This window comes from Clytia hemisphaerica, unplaced genomic scaffold, assembly GCF_902728285.1.
Source record: "Clytia hemisphaerica strain Z4C2 unplaced genomic scaffold, Clytia hemisphaerica genome assembly, whole genome shotgun sequence".
NCBI classification, from domain to species: Eukaryota; Metazoa; Cnidaria; class Hydrozoa; order Leptothecata; family Clytiidae; genus Clytia; species Clytia hemisphaerica.
This window is the reverse complement of record NW_027104093.1, coordinates 244,404-262,278: the sequence shown is the minus strand read 5'-3', so window position 1 is coordinate 262,278 and position 17,875 is coordinate 244,404. Positions and strand designations below refer to the sequence as shown.

The window sequence follows — 17,875 nt, the reverse complement described above, 5'->3', positions numbered from 1 at the left end:
CCCCTGGACATTCAAAGTTACCCATGACAAGAGCAAAATTACCCCTAATCAAAGTAAGCCCCCCCCCCCCCAGGAAAAGACAAATTTTTAGATTTTTCACTACCCCTCTCCCCGAGCACTATATCCTCCACCCCCTCATGTATGAACGTTTTCTGGAAGAGCCCAATGGACAAGAATAAAATTTTAATTTAAATTACTTAATAATTGATTTTTTATTGCTTTTATTTACCCCTTGTCTAAATCTAAACAGTTTTTAATTATCTAATTATCTCATTTTCCTAAACAATCTTTTTAACTTTTAGACGCGGATTTTTTCACATACAGATCACATTTCTCTTGTACATTTGAACAAGTGCAGAAGCAGGTAACTTTAAGTTATGTACTGAAGTATTGAAAGTAAACTTTTAAATTTTAATATAAATTACTAATACAAACTAAATCTTAAACCAGAAACATATAAACCAAAACCTATCGTCATTCAAACCAAAGAAAATATTCATTCAGTAAATTTTACAAAACTTTGCACGAAACACGAAATAAAAAAAATAAACAAAAAAATATCATTATCTACAGTATGTCCCAAAAAAGCGGAAAAATCTTTTTCTCAAGTGAAATCCTCAAAACTCATCGTCTAAACTGGGCTTAAAAAGATTGAAATACGATTGAAATTCTCTGCTCAAGCAATATGTATTCAATGCCCATTCATATTCAATATCTAAATCTAAAGACTTTGGAGAAATTTCAATGTTTACCAACCATTCACATCTTTAAAGATATGTGTGGTACACCTCATCATCTGATTACACGCATGACGAGAAATATTACTAAGAATTAAATCATTCTCCATTATAATGACTGTGCTCCATTCGAATCCGTAAGTTACCCAACTATCAACGATCAAAACATTTCCTTCATGGAGAAATGTGTATGGATTTTCATTTTCTTTTAAATCGTTTTGAAAGACATTATAATTCTTCCAATTCTCATGCATCCGGTTTAATCTTTCATACAATTTCGATTTGCCACCGATGACTAAAATTCCACCTTTGGTTCGTTCTCGTGCTTCTTTCATTGCTTTATAGAAGGTTCGCATAATTACAGGGGGGCGACCACATGGGAAGTTTTCAAGAGGCATAACGAGACCTTTTTTGTACCTATATTCCTCCTGTTCAGCATACGTTAATGTTGTTTTCACAATCTCTCGCGAATTTCGAAAATTTTGCGAGAGATTGAGAAAAATGAAATCGCCTTCCCATTGTTCGAAATTACTATCTCTTAAATTAGCAGTCGATGGAACGATCCATGAGAAATCCACAGTTTCCACCATTTTCTTCAGCAATTCAATATTATCATTTATCTCAAACTCGTCACAGAAAATGGCTTTGATGTCATGCTGAGCGATCTTTTGAATGATTTGTTTGAGGTCCTTCTTATGTAGCTCCGGTGACTATGGTAAGAAGGAAAATACAACCTACAGAGCATTCTTTATGAAAGCATTTTGTTTATTCACGACTTTCAATTTTTCTACTTGATACAGTCAACATTTTCTAATTTTAACCTTTATTATTCGAATCTTTTGTAATTCGAATTAGATATTGGTTTCCTCAGCTGAAAAGTGGTTTATATTACTTTGTTTTTCAAATCTTTCTCTAATTCGAATAAAATTTGCCCTGAAGATGTCGCTTAGAGAAAGTCGACTTTAGCAGACCTTTAAAAGAATATTGAAGCAGGCTAACGAAAGTAAAAAATAAGAACACATTCAGAAAATGGCAGAATGTCAACAATTCACTTGACAAGAACACCTTGAAGTGCTAACAAAAAAGCCTGGCTCAGCAAAATTTTATTGGTCTTCATATAACAGCAGCTTGGGATCTCAAATCCTTTTTGGCTTTATGTTTCTTTTATAGTTATAACTCTTGCTAAATCGAACACGAGTGCGAAGTCTAGTTCTACAGAGAGATTCGAATTATAGATAATATTTTACGAGGGTCTTTCGAAATTACGAAGAATCGCAATGTATGTAGTTAAGTAATTAATTAATTAATTATTTTCTTGTTTACTTTTATAATAATTGCTTACCGTTGAATCACGAACATCCATAACGAAAATTCCATGTCTCTCTTCCAGATCAATCTTCATTCGATGGTAAAGCATGCTGCTGATCTTAGAAGGTGCGTAGAATTCCTCAACTTTCTGCATCAAGTACATGACTTTGCCTTTGTATTGAGGGTGGTTGGTTAGCTGTATCGCTTTATGTTGGAGTAAAACTGTTTTACCTGTACCAAAAGGCCCAAGAATAATCAGTTTGTTAAAGCGCGGATCGTTGCTATTCAGTACTGCCATTTGTTGATTAGAATAAAATAGAATATTGTCACTAGTGGATACGTTTTCGATGGCATTGTGAACGTAATCCACCCAATTGGAGCTGGTTATTGGTGCAACAAGGTCCTTTTTAGACACGTGAATCGAAAAAACAATGATCTTCAAAAGTTTCTGAACTTGATCGAGTGGTGTTGGCTTTTGTGCTGGAAGGATTGGGAATTTGTTGAAAATACTCATCAGCCATGTTTTTATATCTGTTTCCATCGTTATAAAATGTCGGCTGTTCATTAGAATCGGGCTCTTTCCGGCACAAATAACCGGAAAAAATGTCCAACCAGGTTCCAGTTGATCTCCCAATCTTTCCTCGAATAATTGATGGTTTGAATCTAATTGCTTAAAAACTCGATCGTTTTTAAGTTCGCTTTTCATCTCCACGGAAATTACGAGTTTTCTTTTCCACGAGATAATCAAAAAGTCTGCTTCTTTGTGCATTTTGTTTCGAACATTTGTCAAAAAATTGACCGATGAGAGAACAACTGTGTCCTGGAGAATGTCATTTTCCAACGGTAGGAGCTGGTCATAAAACCAATGCTCTAGTTGTTCTCCCAATTCTGACAATTCTAATCCAAAAAGCCATTGAAGGTTCGAATCTTGCGGTGGTTTCTCTTGAACTTTCTGTTGAAGAAACTTTTTGAAATTCTTTTTGCTCAGAGATTCGCGTAGAAAAGTTTTGAATTCTGGTTCTGGTGATGTCTGTGGAATTTCATTGATGCAAGCTTGAACAAAAGTTGCTAGTTCTGACGTAGTTGATGGAAGATCAACTTGGTCAGTTTTGAGCTCTTCGATTGTCAAATACATAACTTTGAGATTCATCACCCACTTATCGAAAATGTTTTTGTCAATTTGATCAGAGTCACTTTGTGCCTGCATCAATTCTTCTAATTCCATCGTTAGCCAATTGTCTGGCGAATTTCCTTTCAAATTGCTCAAAAGTCTATCCACATCTTTCTTGACACCATAATCAAGAATAGCTACTGATGACTTCTTTGTATATTGATTCGAAACAAACGTTGGAGGTATGAAGACAGCTTCGTGTAAATCCTCAACGAAAAGTGAAGAATCACCATATTCTCTTTGAAGGAGAAACATGGCAGCTTTAATGGGGTCGTTAAACTTGATAGTATTTCCCAAGTTGAATTGTTTAGCTTGACGATTTGATACAGTTTGGTTGTTCCTGATGATTTGCCAGTACAGCGATTCATTTTGATTACACTTTGTAGGATCAATTGGCTTTGGTTGCAATAACATGAGCTTTTGTGTCATACAGGGGATAGTCGCCATATTTTTTTATATAAACTGTAATGAAAGAAAAATATAATGATAAAGAAATGGTAAAATTGTTGGGATACCGCGGGGGGGGGCACTGGATTTATGAAACGACCGTATGTGCACCAACCTTTACAGTGCAGAGAAAATTTAGGCAAGTATGGGTAAATTTAGACCAAAAGTCGACCCTAACATTGTATTCTTTTGAAAAATTGTTGTCCATTCTCCCAGGGGGGGGGGGGGTGGTGTACTTGGGAAAAAGGGGTACAGGGATGTGCCGCTTATCTGGGAACTTTTTTTTCAACGCCATAAGTCCCAAGTAGGGTCGCAAAAACATCAAAATGAAAAAATAAGTCTCTTTTTTGAGAAAGTGTTGAAATTTCAGTCCCATTAAGGGTCCCTTTTTGGACCTACCCCGGTGGGGTGGAGGTCCTATAAATTAACCTTTGTCCGTTCGTTCGTTCGTTCGTTCGTTCGTTCGTTCGTTCGTTCGTTCGTTCGTTCGTTCGTTCGTTCGTTCGTTCGTTCGTTCGTTCGTTCGTTCGTTCGTTCGTTCGTTCGTTCGTTCGTTCGTTCGTCGTTCGTTCGTTCGTTCGTTCGTTCGTTCGTTCGTTCGTTCGTTCGTTCGTTCGTTCGTCGTTCGTTCGTTCGTTCGTTCGTTTCGTCGTTCGTTCGTTTCGTTCGTTCGTTCGTTTCGTTCGTTCGTTCGTTCGTTCGTTCGTTCGTTCGTCGTTTCGTTCGTTCGTTCGTTCGTTCGTTCGTTCGTTCGTTCGTTCGTTCGTTCGTTCGTTCGTTCGTTCGTTCGTTCGTTCGTTCGTTCGTTCGTTCTTTCGTTCGTTCGTTCGTTCGTTCGTTCGTTCGTTCGTTCGTTCGTTCGTTCGTTCGTTCGTTCGTTCGTTATTAGCTTTCCTCGTGATGGACTCATTAGTTTTTTCTGATTTTTTGCACAAAGATGTGTAACTATAAACCCTCGAATGTGACGGAGCCCGATTTTCGAAAAAAAAAAATTTTTGGGCAAATTTGGGCCAAAAAACGGCTAAAAAACGGGTTTTTTTGGACTTTGTGAAAAATTGGATCATTAACTTTTTCTGATTTTTTGCATGAAAGTAGGGTACCATCATAGGTAAAAGATGGCTCAAGCAGATTTTTTCAAAAAAATTTTGTTGGCTCAAAAAACGCATGTTTATCTATAAGAATCACTATTAATAAGCATACATCAAAATTCTTAGTTAAATTACTCAATTTTTTTATGAGATAGATGTTTTTTTGCTCATGAGGGCTTACTTTTGAAGAATGTGTGTGTTTAGACATAAAATGTTGGTTGGTTGGCGTGTTTTTATAGAAAAACTGGCTAAATTCGATATTTATTTATAAGCACATTATCAATTACCTAGGTGTTAGCTTTTCTCGAGATTGCCTCTTTGAGTCTTTATGATAGAGATAGATATCAATTATATATGTGTTAAATGCATAACTAGGTAGGTCCATAAAAGTATCACTTGTTTCAATGAGCTTCAGCGGCACACCCCCGTCAATCGGCAAGGGTAGTACCCCTGTTTTTCTTTTCATATCTATGGAGTGCATCTTTCTCTCATCTTTGCTCATTTTGACCCTGACATTCCCCTTTGAGAAGCCTGAAAAGCGGGTCCTTAAGGGCCGCATCTATGGTAGGTCGTTTGGGCCCTGAAAGGCTTTTTTTTCACCTAAGTATCATTTCATATGAGTCACATCAAATACATCAATACTTTATCGGGGAAAGCTTGGTCGGGGAAAATTTCCGTCGGGGAAAAGTATTCGTCACTTGCTTGTAGTTGGTAAACGCATTAAGGCCGGGGAAAATTTTCGTCGGGGAAAAATATTCGTCACTTGGCCAAAATTTCGTCACTTTTCCCCGACGAAGTTTTCCCGAATAAGGCATAAGGTATTTGTCAAAACAAACAAAAAAACAAGCACGGCAAGATTACAAAAAAGTTTTTCAAAATGTCAAAATACATTGAACAAAAACGAGGCCCTGAATCATTGAGATAGAACACTTTAGCATTAGCAATTTTCGATAAATTCAATTTTCCAAAAATTATTAGCTTATCTGATTATCCATAAAAAAGATTTAGTTAACTTGTATGAGATAGCTAACTCGAAAGCTTATACACGAGGAAAAAAATTGAGTTAGAGTCGAGTTACGTTACCATTTACACTTTTATGACGTTTTATGATATCATAATATTTGGCTTAGTTAGCATTTCTCTCTCAACGAGAACAGAATTGGCGACGAAGACTGAAAATAAAAACTCAAAAACTCTATAAGAAATAACCAAGAGCCTTCACATTTTGACCGAGAAACGTACTCTCAGGTTCCAAATAAACGTGGGGTGTTTGAAAATTTTCGAAATTTTAATAAACGGGTGGGGGGGGGGCTAATTGCCCGGGGGTTGGAAACTGTACTTCTGAAAACCCAAAAATAAGCTAGATATAGGCTAACATCAGGCTATTTAGAGCAAAATATTCTTGTGTGGAAATTTAATATTATTATTTTTTTGATTTTAGCGAAAATAGGGTAGGTCGGGCCCGTAGAACAACAAATTAAATTGGTCTCGCCTAATAGAAAAATTATAATAGCGGAAATATATTCATAAAAAAAAATTTTCATGATGGCAATATTCTTACGATATTAGGGGATTTCCCCTAGTTTTCCCACAAGTAAAAATTCATGATATGCACCATTGCAATGTCTTCAATGGACCCAATCAGCTGTTGGGTCCATGGAAACCATTGCAATGGTGCATATCATGAATATCCATCCTCCTCAAGTTTTTGACATTATTAGTATATTTTTTTAATGTTAGTTTCGGATATTTGAAGTCGTTTCTATAAGTTTTGAGATCAAAGTCTCTAAACCGAATTATTTATTTATTTATTTATTTATTAAAGGATTGAGGTTCAAGGCGCGCCGTGGGCCTCTAAGAACCTATCTTTTTACAAACGCTTGTTGTTACAATTTTCTTTAGGTATAATTTTGTTCTGGGGCTTCCCCTGACTTTAAATCGAATAGTTTTGTCTTTCATTTGAGCATTGAGCTCGCGTGCTCTCTTGCTAAATTCTTTGATTGTCAATCGTTCAATAATTGTGAGATCTTCTGTTGCTCGATAGGATGAAGGAGGGCCTTTGTATGTCGTGATGGTTCTTAAGACTTTGATCTTGTCTTCTTCATTTTCGAAAACTACCTTGATTGGTCGATACCTCCCTTCCTCCTCTTTCTCTTCCGTGAATACTCCAATCCTCTGTGTGTTTACAGTTTTTATGTCCTTGATACCCAGTTGTAATCCAAGGATTCTGTACCTAATAAATTTCTCGTCGTAGATTTTCGTTGTATTTTCGGGATCCTCAAAATTTTCTTTGATTCCATGGAAAATTAGATTGCATGCTGTGGATCGTTGTTTGCCGACTGTTTCACTTCGAGCCATTTTCTCCACCTTATTTGATTGTTGATTCATCTGTTTGGATACAGCTTCAGCATAACTAACCTCTTTCAGCTCTTGCTTCTTTTCGATGATGTTCTCGATCTTTGTTTCTATCTTCTTCTCGAGTATGCTCATCTTTGTTTCCAGGCTTTCTTTGATTTCTTTTGTAATAACGTCGACGTCTTTTGATTTCAGTTGGGAGATTTTTTCATTTTGAACTTACATGATGTTTTCACATGCTTTAATTTCCTTTTGAAGTCCTTCGATTTTGGCGTTTCTGCATGTTTCAACTCGTTCCATCAGCTCTGGTGAGATCTTAACGCAACTTTGAAACTTTTGATAATGCATTTGGGGAATTTCCCTTGATTTCCCTTGGGAATTTCTTTTTGGATTTTACCCTTTTGTAATTTCAAAATTGTTTTTATACCTAAAGTCTGTTCACGATAAGTGTGCACTCTTTTTTCTTTTACCTATAACTTTTGAAGGAATTCTTCAATCTTTATAAATTTGGTATCATTGGAAAGATATTAGTGAGTGGAACAATTTGAAATAAAAAAATCTTTAAAAAAATTCTAAAAATGAAGATAAAAATGAAGAAGAAAAAAATGAAGATCTTATAGAAAGGTGCTATAACAATCATTTTCACTGAATTGAATCCTTGATTATCGAACCTCATCACTGTGAAAAAATTTCTCAAAAATATTCATTCAGTCAAAAGATATCAAACAAAGTTATAAGCAGATTGACGTCTAAAAACGCTATTTTCTGCTGTTTTTTGGGGACAATCACTTATTAACTTTGTATCATAACTTTATATTGAATACATATTTTAGTGTAATTTTTTCACAGTGATGACCTCCTAAGATCAAAGAATCTCTCAAGTGAAAATGAAAGTTATAGGACTTCTCTACAAGATCTTCATTTTTTTCTTCTTCATTTTCATCTTCATTTTTAGAATTTTTTTAAAGATTTTTTTATTTCAAATTGTTCCACTCACTAATATCTTTCCAATGATACCAAATTTATAACGATTGAAGAATTCCTTCAAAAGTTATAGGTAAATGAAAAAAGAGTGCACACTTATCGTGAATAGACTTTAGGCTTGCATCAGTTTTTCAGTTTGGAGGAATTTGTGCCTTTCTTATTTGTGTAGAAAGTCAGAAAGTCGCGCCTAGTTTCGTTTAAGTGCGTTAATCTGTTACAAACTACAAACTTGAATGATATAGATGGAAAAAGGAGTTATTCGCACTTAAACGCGATAAAAAATCCCTCTCTTCAAATTTCAAAAGAACTGAAAAATGTTTACACGAGGTGTCTTGTGGTTGTGACAGAAAAAAATCCCAGAAGTATTTGGTACTCTGCAGACCGGTCTATAAAATACATGGCGACGCCCTGGTGGAACTCAGGAATTACAGGAGCTTATTGTTTAAAATTACCAGTGATATGATAGATCTTGACCATTGAAGACTTGCGCTTTTCAAATTTCATTTTCGTCACGTGCGTTTTTGATATTTTACAAAGAGTTCATATTTCAACTAAAATGCTCATTTTCAGCATAACAGCTGGCCTGATTTTGGTGAAATTTTAGCTGTTAGCTTGTATCATCATAGTCTACACAATCGAGCAGCTCCAGGCTTTTAGGCCTTAATCTTGGTCTCTAGGCGCGGCTACAAGCGGACACTACCGGGAATTAGCTTATTAATAGGATTAAACACAATAGAAATTTTTAACAAAAGAAGTTTATAGAGGTTTAGAATAAACAAGAAAGCCTAAGCCGCGTAAAGGCACAGCAGTGTTGACACTGTCAGCATATTTTTCCGCTGCAGAATCGCCATACAACAGGAGCGAATTTTTTCAATGTATAGACTCGAGTCGGGCGAGCAATAAAGATTTAATTATTTAAAACTTTTTTCTACTACAAGAAAGATAAGCTAGAGGTATTAATTATATGTGTTTTTTTCTTACGCATGCGCACAATAGAAAGTCAGGTAGTTCGATTTTAGCCTGGAATCGTCGATTGATAATTGCGCGCATAGGCCCCGACAAAGTCAAATCTTTTCGACCAGTTGTGTTTTAAAGAAGAATGTTTAAAACACAGCTGATTGGCTTAGGTTTCGGAACTCTCTATTGTTTTATTAAAACCTCAGTCCGCATGCGATGAAATTCAATATTCAAAACAAGAGCAGTGCGCATATCCTGAAGAGTAGGAGTTTTACGCTCGAAACGAAGGAAGATATGACGTAGCCTACTATCATCAACACCAAACCAAACATTTGTCAGAACTTTAAGTCAAAAGTCTTTTCTAGCCTGAGATTGAGGCTGATTTAGGCACAGTTTTAAAGCTTGAAAAATATTCTTATTTTCACCATGTTGTAAGTACTTTCTGACACCCCTGTGTCACAGACCTGAAAAATTTATCAACAATTTCGTCCCCGGTGGAAAAATACCGGGATGAGCTGGAGTTTTTACAAGATACTTCACTAATTGGTCATTTAAAGTGATAGAGATGACGCGTTCTTTAGAAAAAGTAATAAGATTCCAGTCTCTATCACTTTAAATTTTTTTTTTTTTTTAATTTATAAGTAATGACACGAACATAGAATACAAACACTAAAAGGTTCCAGCCCTCCCGCAAAAAAACCGCTAGATTATACCGCCAGGAGAGAGGAACCTTATAAAAAGAAAAACGAGAAAAAAAAAACAAAAGAAAACTTAGGCAAAATTAAACAAAAAACAAACTAAATGAGCATTGTGAACAATCAAAACAACGGACCCTCGAATCGACCGGTATCTTGGATAAATTTTACGGTTATACTTATTATATCATGATTTAGGTTGTTACTAAAATTCGAATCCCCAAAGAGAAGTATTCTGGAGAGTATTCTTGGGTTTAATGGTAGCAAGCATATGTCAAGTTGAAGAAGGCTGTCAAACATTACATGTCTATCATCGGAGAAATCAGAGCAATGCATCAGAAAATGCTGTGTAGTTTCGATAGAGTTATTTCGACAGTTGCAAAAAGGATCAACTGTGTCTGCAAAATTGTGTTTGAATTTATGTTCCCGAAGATGACTGAAGTCGACCCTTAAACGGTTAAGTAGAACCACACCTCTATTGCTATCAAGTCTGAAAACCGAATTGGCATTGGGTTTTAAGAATCTTAGTATCGCGGTTTTGAAAAGAGAGATTGAAGGAAGATTTCGTATGTTCTCGTCCAGGTTATTCCACTCACTGATACAAAAAGGAAAAAAGGAAGCACGATATCGTTCGGTTCGACAAAAGGGTGGCACAAAAGGAGGTCTAATCCTACGTCTTCCACCAGCATCCCCTCCCCCCTCTGGGGAAGAAGGATATTAGAAAGATAAGTTGGCGCAAAGCCATTAATTATCTTATAGAAGAGAATAAGTCTGCGGCTAAGTCGCCTGTCTGCTAGACTTTCAAGACCTAGCTCAAGATAAATTTTTTCTCTAGATGTTACTCTGAAACATCCTGTTATCGCAAGACAGGCATTGTATTGAATTGATTCGATTTTTTCAGAGAAAGTGGAATTACCTGGACGATCGTATACTACATCTCCATAATCAAGATGTGGTCTTACATGGGCTTTGTAAATAGTGAGAAGTGAGTCCCGTGGGAGGAATTCGCGAAGCCGGTTGATGAGACCAATACCTCGATTGGCTTTTTTAATTTTTTCATCAAGATGACGATCAAAGGCTAACTTTTGATCAAGTATGAGACCAAGATGTTTTTGATGATCTTGAACCGCAATGGGTAAATTGTTGAATGTAATTACTGGAGGATCTAGGTTTACCCTCCTTGTAAAGTAGACTTCGACGGCCTGTTTTGAAGGATCAGGGTTGAAGGACATCTTCCATTGATGAGCCCACTCATTTATCTTCTGCAAGTCACTGTTCAGTTCTTGAGAACAGCGAATCTGATCAAGAATCAAGGAAAACAAAGAAGAGTCATCAGCAAATATTTTTATCAAGGAAATTATATCTTCGGGGAGATCGTTAATATATACCAGGAAAAAGAGGGGTCCCAGAATGGAACCCTGAGGAACACCTGCTGAAATCGGGGTCCATTCAGAGGATTGACCATCAAGAACTGCCCTCCTGTGACCTTCCAAATAGAAAATTTTGAATCAAAAGAAGGAGAGAGCCAGAAACCCCATATGACTTAAGTTTGAAAAGAAGGCCTTCGTGCCAAACTCGGTCAAAGGCCTTGGAAATGTCTAAAAAGACACCTCGGGTGTCTAAGGGTGGGTTTACATCAAAATTTTTGAGGATATCATGCGTTATGGATAACAGCTGAGATACACAAGAGTCTCCTTTACGAAAACCTGACTGGGAATTTGTGAAAAGTTGATTTTCTTCGAAATAGCTGTAGACGGAGTCAAAGATGCATTTTTCATAAATTTTACCAAGAATAGGCAAAAGAGACACTGGTCTATAATTTTTAACTACGCTCTTGCCCCCCTTGTTTTTGTATACTGGGACAACGTTTGCTTTCTTCCATTTATCAGGAAAAATACAAGACTCAAGAGAAAATTGATAGATCTTCATAAGAGGCTTAACCAAGGATTCATCACAAATTTTTATCATCTGGATGGATATGTCATCCCAACCATGAGCTTTGTTTATATCGAGCACACGGATCAAGGCTAATATTTTAGATTCGTCTAGAGGAATATTGTCTAATCTATGGTTAGTTTTAAAGTTTTCTTGTGGTAGCACACTATCAATGTTTATCAAGGAACACTGATTGGCAAAAAATGTATTAAATATATTTGCTTTCTTCGGGACATCAGCAACAAGATTGTTGCTGGTATCTCGAATAGGTGGAATTCTTGGTTTCTTCCTCTTATGAAGAAAATGATTTAGAATAGACCAATATTTCTTTGATCCTATGTTAGGATCATTAAGGTTTTTAGCTAGACGGGAATAATAATTTTTCTTTGCATCCCATCCCATCCCATCACTTTAAATGACCAATTAGTGAAGTATCTTGTAAAAACTCCAGCTCATCCCGGTATTTCCACCGGGGACGAAATTGTTGCCAAATTTTCCAGAGGGACTGGCCAACCAAATCAAATAAGAGCTTGTAAAAACTCCAGCTCTATACCCTGGAATTTCAACCCTACTGGGAATTTGACTTTGATTTCATCCCCATTCGAGATCCAATGTTTAAAAATTGCACTCCAAAACCATCACCACTAGATTTTGTAACCTTGGAACAATAAAATTTCTATCCCCATTGAGATTTCAATAGGAATTTTTATCCTCACTGAGGAAAAAAGTTACACCGGGGCTGTGGGACAGGGGTGTTTTCTGCAATTCTCTAAGTTATAAGGAGTTTTAGAGTCCGTAAACCCTTAAACTGTTCTTAACTTTTTCTTAATAGTTTTTCCATCGATGCCTTATGTTTTTTAACCTCTAACCGTTCAAATTTTTAGTTCAAATTTAATGAAACTTGAAGATCTCTCATATAAAACTAATCAAGCTAATCAATTTTCTAAAAGTTAAAAACACAAAGACGGGGGTAAATCTCGGACGAGAATTTTATACACGATACACATCCCCTATATCAAAACGTATCAAAACTCCAAACTTTTTCTAAAACTCAGCCTGATAAGTAGTGGGGTGACAAAAACAACTCTGTCGGATCAGAATTTAGTAGATTTGCGGCCTGTCACACACGTTCGGAGATTAAAAAAGTAAACCCAGCAAGGGGCACTTCTCCGTACCCCTATGCCCCCTATGAGGGAGAGGTACTTAGGCAAGATGCGCCTCGGGTATGGTTCGAGGGTCCCTCTTACCCGTCGAGAGTGTCTTGGGTACAAAAAACCATAAAACAGCAATTTAACTCTGACAGAGTTCCAGAGTACAAAATAACAAAAATCGGCTTCTTAACATAATCATTAAATTCTTGTGATTTGTAGCAAAACTGAAGATGTGTGCTAAAAACCTGGGAAATGGGCTCTGAGGATCAAATTTTGGCTCGGACATACCCGTTACCTCGCAAACCTAACACCCCACTGGGCCCTGTCCCCCTTGTTACATATATGTAACACCCCCTTCTCCCATGGAAAAGTTAGCCAAAAATCATCCCCAGTGGAAAATTATACTTCAATTTTTGTCCCCGCTGAAAATAATCAAACAAACCTATCCTCACTGCAAAATATTATGCTAATTTTTACATCCCCACTGAATTTTGTGACTTGAAAACAACGGGATTTAAATCCCCGGCCATAAAGAATATGGGACTATCAATCCCCATTGAATTTCAGCATGGAGGTATAAAGAAACAGGAAATGTATGCTATTGTAACCAAGCTCGCCCTACGATTAAAAAAGTTACGATGTATGCATGCTCATAAACTCATATATCGTGCATTTTTAATGAGCTCTTTTATCCATAGGTGAAATCTTATTGGCTCATTGAAGCTTTAAAAATTAGATGAGACGAGATTCATTGTTTTTGATATCAGTGTAAGAAAATATTTGGACTGAAAAGAGGCCTGTAAGCTTGGCAATCCTTCATCAAATGACAATATTTTCTTTAAGGTGAACTCTATTGCTTGATACTTTCCTCTAAAATTCTCCAGTGACTTTATGTCTACAAATTGAGTCTGAAATCATGTGTGCTTATAAAGAACTTTTCATTTCCTGGCTTGAGAAAATATCTTTTCAAAACAAAATTTAACGGATAACGAAATTGAACAGTTTGATCTAATTTTCGTATTTGAAGGCTAATATCTTCAATACCGATAGTAAGAATGTTCAGAGCAATCTTGAGTTCTACTAAAGAGTCTTATTTCATCGGGCGAGCTTAGAATTTCTTTTGATACAGTTTATAAAAGAAATTAACGGCCAATTATCGACACATTCAACTCCTGTTTTTCTTTATACCTCCATGGTTTCAGTCTGTTATTTTTACCCCCACTGGCTGAAAAAATCAGACCGTGTCTGTGAAAAGGGGGTGTTATATAGTAAATAGTGAACAGGAACATTTAAAAAACAAATCATACCAACTTTCGAACATAATTTGGATATGCCATATAACATAAGTTATCTTTATTTAGAGCAAAATATTTCATGTCATCTGTTTAAAATACCAAATTCATGAATTACAAATCATTCAAAACATAAAACAAAATATAAAATATCATTTCCCTTTTGCTATAAAGACAAGATCGTCTTTTTGAGAAAAACTAATAAACTAATCTGTCTATTTAATGCACATGCATTAACAAAAATGATAGTACACATGCTCTTTTCAATAAGAACATCAAATATTTGTATGGAACCTTTTAATTAATTCAGGTTTCAAAATTTAAAATTTTCTTCAAATTTATAACCATCCACATTAGTTTAAAGAGCGTTATGGTGGAAGGTTCTAGAGTTATTAAAGCTTTAAATCTTTAGTATTCTGTTTCTATTTTTTTTATGCATCGAAACTTTATGTTCTTGATTATACTATATGTATGGTTAGAAAAAACTATGTATTTTTGTTGACGATGCGATTTTGAGATGGGTTTTTTTTCCTTGCCAAACGTAACATTGCAAATGCACCAACACTTAACACTTTCAAACTTTTAATTGCACTGTTCAAAACAGATAACATAACCCCCGTTTTTAGTAATAAGTTGGAGATTTGATATTTCACAGAAAAGTGCTACCAAGGGATATTTCGGGTCCCATATCTTCCAAAGGACTTTTCTGTTCGCCTTGAAATTTAACAAACTTCTTAACCTAAGGTTGAACTACAACTGGTGTAAAAATGAACGTTATAGCATAAGTAGAAAAAAAGCTCAATTTTTACAATCGCAAATTTAACCGCAAAAAATAGCGAATTTTTCAACCAAAAATACATTCAAATATAGCGCTTTTGATTCTCTAAAACTAGCAAAAAAAATTTCCATAATTATATTTAACTACCAAAAGTTACAGACATTCTTGTTTCCACTGCCAATTATATCTGGACAGACTTTTAATATAACAAGACATCAATGGGTGTTCTTTTTTGTCATACTTTTTTACAGAAGCAGCCGGCGGAGAGATTTTTTAGAAATATGTGTTCTTATCTTCTAGGAGACCACATGTTATGACCTTCAATTTTCTTATATAGATGACGTGTTCTGATTTCTAGGAAACCTTTACGGCGATATTTGTCTCCCTAAATTTATGTGTTCTAGAATCTAGGAAAAACATTTTGCAAAGATAAACTTGTAGGATATTGGTTTTTATATTCACGTAAGATGTGTTCTGAAACTTTCTAGGATTACCTAGACAACAAGAAAACGTTTGATGCCCTTGATTATACCCCTGTCTCATCAGAACACAGCTGATTAATTTTCGAAGATCTTATCGCAGAACGGATCCAAATTTCTGGCTGAAACATACTCTCAGAACACATCGGAAAGACTCTCTATCGAGTTTGAAGCCCGACAAGCTAGACGAAAATACCATGAAAATACACATCCAAAATTTTTGGAGCCTTCAAATGTTCTTAACAAGATCTTATTTTCATCATTTTGTGAGTATTTTTTTATCCATTTTCATAAGAAATCGGGTGTTTTAGAGTCCGCAAAGTCCTTAAAATGTTGTTCTTATATACAGCTTATTCTTATAAAAAGTAGCTTGTGGTTAATGGACGGAGCACGTATGACATATTTCTATTTGTTGATAAGAGAGTAGCTTAGATCGAGGGATTGACAAGACCTACAAATGCTTATATTAAAATGCCTACGCTAACTTTAGCAAGATTTTAGGAAATTCAGTAAATCCGTAAAATCCCAGCCAAAAACAGGCGACAATACATTTTTCTTAGGTTCAATATAATGCTTTCCCAGCTGGCACACAACGCTGTTTCAACGTTCATCTAACGTTATATGGACGTTATGAACATTAGGTAAACGTTGAAACAACGTTGTGTGCCAGCTAGGTAGCATACGTCTAAACCTTTGTCATATCTGAGCCAAGATATGCTTACTTATAAGTGCAATATGCTTATAAAAAACATGTGCAGCTCTGACTCAGTGACCTAGTATGGTCATTGTCCTTAGTTGCTGCACAGGCGACTGAGGTTCGATTCCCACTTGCAGCGGTTCACTTGACAAGTGAATGAACCTTTGCCCGGGTCAACCCATGCCATGTGAGGGGAATTGGGTAGTCAGTTCAAGGTGCTGACGGGTGGGCGCTAATTGAAAGCGTCTATAGTTGCGAAAATGGGCCTCAAAGCCTCCTGTGACTCAACCAAATAGAAATTGAAAAACAAATCTTAAATTCCATCGTGGTGACTATGAAGATAGTGAAGTTTGACCGGGTACGACTTTGAGATCTCAAATCTGACTTGGGTGATAATTTTTTTCCGTATATACATATTCTTTTTGTTATTTCTTAGAAAAATGGCTATAAAAATTCGTTTTCCTCGAAATTGTTAACATGAAAACGTCAAAACGAATTTTGTCTTTTTTTTGACGTCAAATACTTTTTAGAAAAATACATTCAGATATGTTTTGAACTTTAAGACTTTAATTCATTAAAATTTGGACTTGGATTTCGCAAGCACATTTTGAACTTTGGATAGAAGTATTCTACATTGTTGTTTATTTTGTGGATCGAAGTTTTGTTTTTGTTTGTCTTTCGACTTTATTTAGCAAGGTAAGCATATATGTGATGTGATACTTGTTATAATAATATGTTTTTTACCATTTTGTTACATTGCAACTATAATATATTGTACGACTGTTTTTAAATTTAACAGGTTAACAGGGTGCCCGATAACTTAATTTTTAAAGACTTCGGATGTTCTTAGCTTGTTGGATTTTAAGCCTAAAAATGTTTATATGTTTAGTTCTAAACATGTTCTTATTTTCACCTTTTTGTGACATTTGTTACCCATTCTTCTAAAAAATCGGTATTTCCCGATGTCAATGAATCATTGTAGAGTATAAGAATTAGGGATTGTGTTTGTCTATATGATAATCCGCTATCTTGATATATTTTACTGTAATTTGATGTTTCTAAAGCGTTTCTTGCACGAATGATCAAGTATTTTGTCAAATTAAAACCGCAATTTTTCTCTGTCTTATTAGACTGTGTACTATGCAATACATATGCATCGCTTAATATTTCTTGCTAGTGGATTAGGAAGTGTTTTGATGTTGGATGCGCACTGCTCTTGTTTTGAATATTGAATTTCTCCGTATATACATATCGCATGCGCACTGAGGTTTTGATGAAACATTACAGAATTTCAAAACCTAAGACAATCAGCTGTGTTTTAAAAACATTCTTTTATTTTAAATCTCTATTGATAAACTTCTTTTGTTAAAATTTTTTTATTATGTTTAATAACCCTATTAAAAAGCGAATTCCCGGTGGGGGTCACTAGCGGCCGCGCATAGTAGTGTCTATAGACCAAGAGTAAGGCCTGAAAGCCTGAATCTGTCTATTAGCGAGTTTATATATTTGCACTTTTGATGACGGTAAAGTGACTGAAGTGATTTGGAAAACCCGGCACTTTCGACCCGCAAAATCGAAGATGGTAAAAAGGCTGATTTACCGTCGTCCTCAGTTGGTCATGATCTAGTTAAATTAGAACCTTACCGTCTCCGTCGCTGAAAAACATACATACATAAACTCGCTATTGTGTAGAATAGGAGGGGAGGGGCGTTGAAGTGGCACGCAAGGGCCAACGGCCAACGGCCTCTTCATTGCTGAAAGATGAATTCAACCAAAATTTATAATTCAATAATTAACGTTT

The 17,875-nt window shown here is 35.8% G+C and overlaps 2 protein-coding genes across 3 annotated transcripts in view; one reads left to right on the top strand and one right to left on the bottom strand.

Moving 5' to 3' along the window:
* Positions 1 to 17,875, top strand: part of LOC136812846 (2-acylglycerol O-acyltransferase 1-like) — an 81,570-nt gene that overhangs the window by 52,457 nt on the left and 11,238 nt on the right. Inside the window, exon 1 of one of the 2 annotated variants that reach the window (XM_067069371.1) lies at positions 16,662 to 16,770. The exons of the other annotated variant lie outside the window; for it this stretch is intronic. The gene's annotated coding sequence lies outside the window, so the exon portion shown is untranslated. Of the gene's footprint in view, positions 1 to 16,661; positions 16,771 to 17,875 lie in introns of those variants that run through there. 2 annotated transcript variants of the gene reach the window in all.
* LOC136812829 (uncharacterized) lies at positions 749 to 4,240 on the bottom strand. The gene is made up of 3 exons (XM_067069352.1): positions 4,093 to 4,240; positions 2,080 to 3,678; positions 749 to 1,447 (listed from the first exon to the last, which is right to left on the bottom strand). Exons 2-3 carry the CDS (start codon positions 3,661 to 3,663, stop codon positions 749 to 751), a joined length of 2,283 nt encoding a protein of 760 aa, XP_066925453.1. The 5' UTR covers positions 3,664 to 3,678; positions 4,093 to 4,240.

Coding starts and splice junctions, on each gene's coding strand:
- LOC136812829 (XM_067069352.1), bottom strand. CDS start 3,663: ATGGCGACTATCCCCTGTATGACACAAAAGCTCATGTTATTGCAACCA. Junction 1,448..2,079: donor TGGATGTTCGTGATTCAACG/GTAAGCAATTAT, acceptor TTCTTACCATAG/TCACCGGAGCTACATAAGAA.